General features: G+C 40.6%; 1 protein-coding gene across 1 annotated transcript; it reads left to right on the plus strand.

The window, feature by feature from the left end:
* Window positions 1-5,680: 5,680 nt before the first annotated feature.
* On the plus strand, window positions 5,681-10,383 carry pax10 (paired box 10; the record flags this gene model as incomplete). The annotated part of the gene is made up of 7 exons (XM_080049296.1): window positions 5,681-5,786; window positions 6,013-6,210; window positions 8,098-8,180; window positions 8,268-8,424; window positions 8,891-8,964; window positions 10,052-10,184; window positions 10,283-10,383. 7 exons carry the CDS (start codon window positions 5,681-5,683, stop codon window positions 10,381-10,383), a joined length of 852 nt encoding a protein of 283 aa, XP_079905422.1.
* Window positions 10,384-10,668: the final 285 nt, after the last annotated feature.

The following is a 10,668-nucleotide window of genomic DNA, read 5'->3' on the forward strand; positions in this document are numbered from 1 at the left end:
TTCACCGAACCAAATGAGGTGCAGGTAAGCGAAATCCAAAGTAAACGCTATCCTAGATCTTTTCCCGCCCTTCTTATCCACCTGAGCCAATAGAATTAAAGGACTGTAAGCGCAGACCAATCAGATTCTCCTCTTGGCTTGGTCACAGGTACACATGCTTTACTATGGCCCATACAATGTTTTTGTACATTTAGCATTTTAACATTTCATCAGATCAATGGTTCGAGCATTGAAAATAACAATAGGCCTACAATAATGTTCATTAGCCTATTTATCTTAACCCAAACTAATCAGCTGCTTCTAAGTGGCGTTGCTGATTGGGTTATTTATTTACAAAAGCATAGTATGTTTTTAGATATGAATGACATGATGACACCATGTCAGAGGTAGGTTTAAAGATCAATGGAGGTATTCAAATGAAGGGTGAGGGTCGTAGAAACATTGTCTCTTGAGATTTGAATATGTAGTTGTATCTAAATATGTAATCTGTCTGGTTTCTTTCACTTAACGGCAATCATATTTTTGAGCAATTTGTGTCTAACAAATAATGTGTCTAATTTTTTTTACATGATACCTACTAGGCCTTACAGTTTCTCCAAATTAGGATTGAGATTAGGAGCCTGCTCAAACTGCACAGTGTACCAGTGATATTGTTTGGACCAGGAGTGATCCATGTCCTTGGCTCCGGTTGGTTATTAAAAACCAGTTTTACAGGTATATCTGTAAGAGGAGAAGCAACTGGGTTATGGCTGATGATTAACAGAATGCTGGGCGTATATTCTCATCCAAAGGCATGTAGGATTAGGCCATAGGATGAGACACTCAGGTCAAAGGTCAAAAACAGTCCCAAATAAAGAATCTGTGTTTTAATTGGTTATATGTTTTAATGTTATCATTATTAAAGTGTTTTGCCTATGTGAACATTAATATTAACTCATCACATTGTTTTTTAGAGTGTGCCACACATCTGGGCCGTGCTTATCCTATATTTCTTTCACATGGTGCCAAATGTTTGTTCCTTCTGTCCATCTATAAATTTGTCTGTCTGTCTCTCTTTTTCCTTCCTCTCCTCTGTCCCTCCCTCCCTCTCTCCCCCTTCCTGCCCCAGGCAGTGTGTCTAGTTTCACAGAGCAATTGAAGGTGACAGGGACAGAGAGAGAGGGAGAGGGAGGGAGGGACAGAGGGAGGACACATCACAGTATAGCCCGGGGCTACACAACAGTAGAGGAAGAGCGAGAGATGGAGGGACAAAGAGAAAAGAGAGGAGAGGACTCATGAAAGCACTCATAGGGAATTCCATAAACAGGTAATGGGAAAATAAAGTTACACACACGTAGAGTTGAAATGTGTGTGAGAGCATATGTGAGCGCTTCACATATGTGTGTGCCTGCGGGTCAGCTGATATTCACCTTTTTTTCTTCTTTTTTCAACTAACGGTCTCTCTTAGTGTGCGGCCTCTTTCTCTCTGCTCCTCTCACTCATAATATATGAACACATTACAGGATCCAGTCAGTAAGAGCAATTATAATGCTCTCCCGTTTGTTTTTATTTTAACGACTTGATGAATATTTGTCGTGGCATTGTAACCATGGTGACTGCCTCCACTGCCGCCGCCTCCCCCCTGCACTCCCTTCCCTTCCCCTCCCAGCCCGTCCACCACCACTACCCCCCCTCCCAATCCCCCCTTCAGCGCTGAAAAAGCAAGGGATGGCGAGCGAGAGAGGGAGAAAGAGAGGAGAGAGAGGTGACAGGAATGAACTAACAAGATGCACTAAAAAAAATGCATGTCCTGGAGCTACATGAATCTTTGCAGTGAAGCACGCGCCATATCTATCTCTCTCTCTCTCTCTCTCTCTCTCTCTCTCTCTCATGCACACACACACACACACACACACACACACACACACACACACACACACACACACACACACACACACACACATTATTGCACTCAGCACATAGGGATCACATAGGTTAAGCCACATTCCAACAACTGGAACACAATGAGATGCAGCCATGATTTCTGAATAAAGGAAAAACAAAAGATGGACCAGCTAAAAAACAATTGTGGGCTTCCATTTTTTTTATTTTTTATTTTTAAATAAACCCAGTTATTTTTTTAATTAACTTTCACTTGCTTTCTTGATTCACCCCATTACCGTGTGCAAAGCACATATGCCCAAGTAGTCTGTAATCAGTACAATTTTGAGTGATACCATTTTTTTACTACTTCTACTTTATACTTAGTACTTACAGGACATAACATTTCAGAGGGAAATAAATATTGCATTTTTTACTCCACATTTATTTGACTAGACACTTTTTGTAGATCATGATTACACAAAACACACAATGATTTAGTAAACTATTGTAATTGATGAAACATCCGGACATCAGATTAAAAAGCTTCAATGAACTCCACTTCAACCAGTTATACATATTTAAGTTCTGCTCATATGTTATATATAGTATATAACTTATAGTTATTCTGCATTATGAGCATTTTACTGATAATATTTTATATTTTAATTTCATGTAATTTAATATTGAATGCATGAATTTGAATTGTAATGGAGTAATTTAATGTTGTAATATTGGTCATTTTATTCTTTCGCCACTCTTCTTACTCCTTTTTACCTTTGAACTTGTCAAGTCCTTTCCTTTCTCTGAGGCTCGTCTCAGAGGAAAGTAACAGAGAAGGGGGTGGGGTGGGGGGGGGCAGCAGAGAAAGAATAGCAGAGTATGAAAGAGAGAGGGAGCGACAGAGAGAAAGGGAGCGCAAAGTCTTGTCAACCGGAAATAAAACAAGCTGGCACCCTCCCCATCCCCAAGCCCCTGCACCCACCCCAAAGTCACATACTTCCTCTTCACTCTCTCTATCTCTCCCCCTCTGCCTCCATGCTTCCATCTTCCAATCTCTCCCTTCCGCTGCAAAGAGATATATTTAAACCCCCGTTCTACCCTGCTCTTTGACTCTACCATACATACCGTCATACCTGCGTCATTACTTGCACCTCACTTCAGACCCTGTGTGTCTATCGCTGAGGGTTTCTGTATGGCCCTCCTTTTAACCTGCTCTGAGGCCACACAATGCTTTGTTAATTGTCCCATTGCTTTAAGCCTGGTGTGAGTTAGAGCAGGAGAACAATTACCTCTGTTGTCAAGGAACAATACCTAGGGAAACTGTGGTAACTTTACACTTGCAGTATCTTTGAAGCTCACTAGGCCTTAAACACCTGTGTCAGGAATACATAACTCCTTCCACATTAGCATGATGTCAAATAGCTGATTAAGAAATAGAAGCTGAGCCTAAAAAAAGAGCGATTAGTCAAATTGTTTATTAGGTAAGAGACAAAACATTAATCAACTTTTTTGAAGCTTAAACATCGTTTCAATCAAAACATTTTCTGATCCTGGCTTCTGAATTATGGGAATATGCTGCATCCTCCATAAATCAGCATTGTATAACATAATATAATAAAAACAATATATATACTCTATATATTTGTTATTAGTATTATATAATCAAAATGCTTTCATACTATATATTCGACATAAACGTTATAATATAAACCATTAATATTTTAGATCATTTGAGACATCTGTATCACATAAGTACATTAAATTAAGAAAATAAATGAACGTACTAACTTTACCTTGCTGGTTTAAGACATTTTAAAATATTTCTAATGACACAGCCTGTAACAGGATATTTTGATAGATTTGAAAATCATGAATATAATAGTTTCATTTTACTACCTATCAATTCTTCTGATAAATGCTTTTATTACTATTACTGCTTATTAGTTAGCCTGATATTACGATCTCATCATAACAGAGATTTTCTTAAGCTTTAAGATTTTTAGAATTATTATTTTTATGACATAAGATATAAAATAAAACAATACAACCATGTTATTAAACATTAAATCAATTCCCTAATAATCAAATAAATTCACAATAATCTGTTATTTGTGTCTCTGTGTGCAGAGTACAATACAATGGCAGACACGGGAAAGTGTCAATGTTTTAAAAACATCTCTTTTGAGTGTGAAAACTAGGATCAATGATAATGAGTCCTCACTAGAGTGAACATTGAGTTTAATCTAATAATAACATCAGTTGCCTTGTTGCACATGTGTTCGTGTGAGAAAAAAAAATTAACACACTTGACTGCCGATTGTACCCGTCATTTATGTGCAATCTATGGTTAAAATGGAATTCCATCATCTATTTATCATCTACTATACAGTATCTCCATTATCTGTGCTTTATGCTCCACTCTCTCGGCCTCCCCTCCTCCTCTCGCTGGCATTAAGTTCAAACTTGACACTGATGTTGACTCACTTTGTCACCCCTCTGTGGCTCCCTCTCTCTCCCTCTCTCTCTCTCTCTCTCTCTCTTTCTCTCTCTCTCCATCGCTCGGAGGACAAGAGTGCCCGCAGACGCATTTCTCTCCAGAGCCCCCCCTCTCCCTCTTTCACTCTCTCTCACCCTGTCTAACTCTCCCCATCTCTCTCCCACTCTCTTCCTTTACACATACACGGTAGTGTCAACAAAGCTGAAGAACAAGGGACATTTGGGAAATTAAGGTCCACAGAGGAGGAAAGTACTGCACAGGACCCCGTGTCATTTCACCTGGACACTTGGTAAGTTTTGCAAAAAAATTAAAAATAAATCTAGTGCTTTTGTGTGTATCCTTCGGTGCCGGGATCACTTTTTTAACATGGACTTTGGAATTGACGAGGATACTGCCAACACTGCTCATAAAATATTTTTCTAGCATCAAACTGAAAATCGCATGACAAAATTGTTGTTTTCCGCGGGCTGCTTCACTCAAATGAATGCGGTTTGACCTTTGACATTCGTGCCACTGCAGTAGTTTGTGACATTCGCCTCGTTATTGACAAACCTTTGCATCCCATTTCTGATTATCCAAAGTGGACATTTATAAAATTAAAGGAGGAATGTAAGATTAGGTATGAGTAAAGTGGAGAAGTTTTTTCGTCTCAGATTTAAATATATTTAGTCGTGCCGATAATAATGGCTATGGACATATATGAGCACTTATGTATTATACTTAAAGTTAAACATAGGCTTGGTCCGAATGTTTTATGGGAGATCTTGTATACAAATCCACTGGTTGTGTGTGTGTGTGTGTGTGCGATACCAGTTTTTGGGTGTGTTTAAATTTGTGTTTTTTCATGCATGTATTAGTCTGTGTGTGTGTGTGTGTTTGTGTGTGTGTGTGTGCGCGTGCATGTTCAGGCTCTCTAGTCAAAGATGGAGTTAAAAGCAAGTAGCATAATAAATGTCACGGCTTTCAGAGTGGGTTCTAATGTACCTAAGCTCCCAATGGCATACTAGCATACCAATGTATAACACACACACGTTACGACAGCGAGCATGTAACAAACTCTATTTCTGTCTGTCATCATGAGGCTAATTCGCCACAATGCCGACCATGTGTGAACTCATGCGATATGAACCCCTCCTTCTTCTGCTTCTTCTTCTTCTTCTCCCCTTCGCCCCCCCACCGTGTCACCCCGCCTCTCCAGAGGAAGCATTGGAGGAGCCAGGGAAGGGGGGACAGGAGCCGATAGGTGACAGTAAACGTTGGCGGACAAGCACAGGACGGGACTGCTTCATTTCTCTTCATGGTGGTCTGGACACTCGTAGTATGTATGAGAAGTTAACCATGCTGAACCTGCAGAGCGGCTCAAACTGGAGTGGGCCTAACAACTGGTACCATGACCCAACTGGCGTTCAGACGCAACACAGCACAGGTGAGGGGGGGACTTCTTAACATATGGCCGGTACTCGAACATCATCATGTTATCGCAGTAGCTCATTGGCATCTTTAGATGTCTCACCAAGTTCCTGTTAGTCCAAAGCATGAACCTCACACTTTTGTTATTTCTAAAAAATGTAAAAAACAAAATGACGATGCTTCGAGGTAGTAATTTTATATTGACGCTCTCACATCTCTTTTGTCACCTTCCTCCCTGCCAGTGTCTGAAGGCTGTCTGCTGGACACAGAGGGCAGCATGGGGGGAGAGGCGAGGGGAGGAGGGGGCACGGGCCGAGGAGGAGGAGTCCCCGTGGACAGGGACGAGGGCGAGGAGTCTCAGCTGAGGCTGCAGCTCAAGAGGAAGCTGCAGAGGAACAGGACCAGCTTCACACAGGAGCAGATCGAGGCTCTGGAGAAAGGTCAGGGCCACTGAATCACGCACAACACAGCACTCTCTTCCTTGCTTTTATTTCAGCCAATCGCTGCCCTCCATGGGTGCAAGCAAGACCAGAGTGTTTCCATGTCGCAGCTTGACGACACCTATGTTATTACACCCCTTTTTACAGCTTTTTGGTAAATAGACAGAGACATAAATATGTGAAATGAACAACATGGCACGCAAAACATCAGTCTGTTTATCAGGTTTGGTGCCTGTCTGCTGATTTAAGCTACATGAAACACTAGAATTATTTTGACGGGACTTTTATGCATCCCTGCAAGCCGTGCGACCCATGATCACTTCCAGATGCAAATCACCAAGAATCATAACTCCATAAATATATCCACTCCAAATGGCCTCTGGCAGCGAGCACAGCAGAGGTTTGCAAACACATCATTGCTGTGGTTGTATTATGCATTAAGATCTGCGGCCCGTAGTAGCCTGCGCTGAGAGGGATCAGAAAGCCACCCTTGACTGGATATGGCTGCAGTGGACCCTTGAGCTAAATAAGGACGCAATGTCCACTGTGCAGCCGAGTGGAAATGTATCACTGTGGTCACTCCGTGCAAATGACATTAATGAGGTACACTGACCTCAGTGCACGGCCAAGGCACAATAACAATCATGTGTTGACACAGACGCCAATTATAACCAAGCCAATTATAACAATTTGTGAAACCGACTCAAATTATAAAGCCATCGTTGTTGTCTGTTGTCTTTGTGCAATACGGACCTATTAACCATGTGTTACCAGTGAGAACTTTAATTATTTACCAACACTGCTAGTCATTTGATATTATATGCTCAACAACAAATAATAAAACCAATCACCCAATCGACTGCCTTTTCAGATGTAACCAAGTCTGTCTTAAACTGAATATTAAGGTGATTTATTTGTTTTGGTTTCCGTCTCTTGACATTTTATTGGCATGCTGAACTAATTTTAAGCATCAGAAGTGCAGACAGATAAATCTATAAGGAAACGCCTCCATTGCCAGACCTTAAACCTCAGAGTTTATTAGGATGAGTCAGACTGTCAGTTAGAGGGTGAGGCATATTCTCGTTTCGACTTGTCAACAACAAAAATGTCAGCAGTTTGTCAACTAGCAATTAACTGCCACAATGAGAAAATTTAACTCTGATACAGAAAGTCTCACTCACAAAAGTACCAAATATTAACTGCTGCTAAGAAACAACAATGCATGTGAGTGCAAAGTTAAACATTAATCATAACAAGCTAATAAACAAATTAAATTATTGTCTTCCAACTTGCAACACTGAGATATTGAACACTGTTACAAACTCAGACAACTGTTACAGACAACAAAAATTAAAAATTATTTTAAACAACCACTGAGTCACAATCAGATGAAATCAAAGCTTTTGATGATGAGTGGGAATTTAGAGAGAACCTGATTTTCTTTCTGTTTAGTTTCAGTCAGCGTACGTGCTTAGGCAGCATCTCGACTTGAATCCTTTAATTTCTGCGTGTCCCATGATGATAAATAATTCATACAAAGTGCAACAGATAAATATTTCAAATATATGTAAGGATACATCTCGGCTTCCTCCATTTGTATATTCCAATGACAAGGTAATTAGTGACAATGATCTCAAGCCGCCATTGCCTGATAAGCAAGTTAACATCTGTCAAACATAATAACACATAATTATTAGGTGATTGGAAAGTCATTTCATTTTAATATAAAGCTACATTTTCTTTTCATAACGATAGATGCACAAATTAATGCAAAATACATTAACGCTGCACAGCGAGGTGTCATCGGACGAGCTGCTCTGCAGTAGTCCTGTTGCATTCGATAAAGACTCGCATTGTGTGTTTGACATTACTTAATGTCCTCCACAGAGTTTGAAAGGACACATTACCCAGATGTCTTTGCACGGGAGAGATTGGCAAATAAGATTGATCTACCAGAGGCCAGGATACAGGTAACCGAACTCTCTTCATTACAAGTAAAATAAAGACATTGTCTAACATACCCCTTTACATGATTAAGATAACTTTTTGATTGACAGGTGTGGTTCTCGAACCGAAGAGCCAAATGGAGGAGGGAGGAGAAGCTGCGCAATCAAAGGAGGTCAGGGGGCGTGACTTCCTGTTCACAGAGCCAAGCCCCTCTGACCACATCCTTCAACACGTCTGTCTATCATCAGCAGCACGGCAGCAGTTCAGGTACACACCAGGTCACTTTTAGTTATTGTTACTTTCTCTGATTTTGATGTGTGCATGCTTTTTTCCTTAATTTCTCACATTAGAAGTACCCAAAGCAAGGGTTTAAATTTGCCATCTATGATGTATATGTTTTCTGACAGAAATATATAACTAGTTTATAATTAGAAACTCACTCAGTTAACTTGCTTGACATTTTTAGGCAGGCAAAGCATCAGTTTCTCCATTAGAGCACATCTATATTACAACGTTCCCACTGAGAGATGTTTCCAGCACATGCGTGTGTAAATGTGTGAGTGTATGTGTTTGTGTGTGTGTGTGTGTGTGTGTGTGTGTGTGTGTGTGTGTGTGCGTGCGTGCGTGCGTGCGTGTGTGTGTGTGTGTGTGTGTGTGTGTGTGTGTGTGTGTGTGTGTGTGTGTGTGATAGTGTGAGTATGCTTACCATCTCGCTGTGTGTGTCTCTCTCCAGGGTCCATGTTGAGTCAGGCTGAGTCGTCCCTGCCCAGCTACAGCTCCCTGTCCGTCTTCTCATCCGGAGTCCAGGTTGGACATTCATCATTCATCAGCACCTTCCAAACTTTATCGAAGCAGGTCATCGTCACAGGGCATGACCTGTCCAGAGTATGAATCATAGGATAACAAAAAAAGAATAGATAAATTAATAAATACTACTGCAGATTGTTAATGGGAATGCTAATGATTACTCCTTCCACGATTAATAATTAAATAATGAAACTTCTCATTCTCATTAAAACTACTAATAGTAATAAATAGTAATAATTCAAATTTATAGTAATAATACAAACAATACAGAGGAATTAAATGTAACACAGGAAGGAAGCAAATTGGAAAATATGTGAATTATACAGTGTATCAAACAGTACATTTTTTTAAAGAGGCAGAAGCAGCTGTTACAATATACATTTAGAAACGCTTGGATATTTTTCCTTTGTTGGGGACAAAGAGACAGCTTTTATCGTCCACATTTATCAGATTGTGCCAAATGATCGTCCAAGCCAACAGAACAACAGCAGCAGCATGAAAATACACACATATATTGTTTTATTACATGTCTTCCTCTTCTATGAAAAGTCACGCACTAGCTTCAAAACCGGTACAATTGACGAACTGAATCGCCTGCACACCGCGACTCATTAAACTATTTTACTTCTGTGTGCATTGAATAAAATTTATTAATATGGTTCTGGTTTCAGTAATTGTTTCTCCTTTATTTGAATATCCAGCAGCTTCCTCTAACAAAAGCAATAGTAAAAAAAACAAGAATATTAAATAACACGGTATCAATGGAAGAAGAAAAAAAAAGGATAAGCAAAACATTAAGATCAGAAAAAAAAGAGACATCATTTTGCATAATGTAATCCAAAGAATGTGGGCTGCTGCTTCTGCCACAAAACACTACTCTAGCGCCTCCATGTGGTTAAACTGAAACCATGCTGTCACTACTTGCCTTTTACAGTGCAGTACGTGGTGCAGTATGCAGAATGGCTCCTGACAACCTTGAAAAGAGAGTTTTCTTAGATACTATAGTGATTTTTGTTGTTGTTGTTTCAGTACAAAATTTAACCCAAATCCTCTCCCCATTTCCTCCACTCCTTTGCCCCCTTCTCAGTCTCTTGCTCCCCAGTCAACCTCTTCTTACTCCTGCATGTTACCTCCGTCCCCCTCTGCCCCGCGCAGCTTTGACTCGTCAGCGTACTCCTCACCTCATCTGCAGACCCCGTCCTCGGCCAACTCCAACACTGGTGAGTGGGTTGGTTTGAGGGTAACACTTTGTTCATGAAATACACAGAAAAAATTCAAATTGTTTTTTTCCTTCTTCTTCTCCCTCTCTCTTGTTCAGGGCTCATATCGCCTGGAGTTTCCGTGCCGGTCCAGGTTCCAGGAGCCGATCAGCAGGGCATGGGTCATAACCTGGGTCAGTACTGGGCCAGATTACAGTGAGCGACAGACAATCGCTGTCGACACACAAACAAAGAAGAAGGGAAAAAACTGAGAGGGGATGTAACAAAAAAGTGTGGTTTTGAAGGAAGCACAGGACTGAGCTATAGAGGGGGGGAGGGGGAGGGGGCTCAATGAGTTGCAGACCCCCCTGAAATGCATTAAATGTTTACAAATTCAGCCAGGAGCAGCTTTGGTTGCACTTGACGGCACTGTGGTCCCACTGGTATTTGCTTAGTATTATCCTCTTCTTTTTATTTTATATTTTATTTAGATTGTGTGTTTGGG

The sequence above is a fragment of the Ammodytes marinus genome (genome assembly GCF_949987685.1).
Source record: "Ammodytes marinus genome assembly, chromosome: 20".
Taxonomy (NCBI): domain Eukaryota; kingdom Metazoa; phylum Chordata; class Actinopteri; order Uranoscopiformes; family Ammodytidae; genus Ammodytes; species Ammodytes marinus.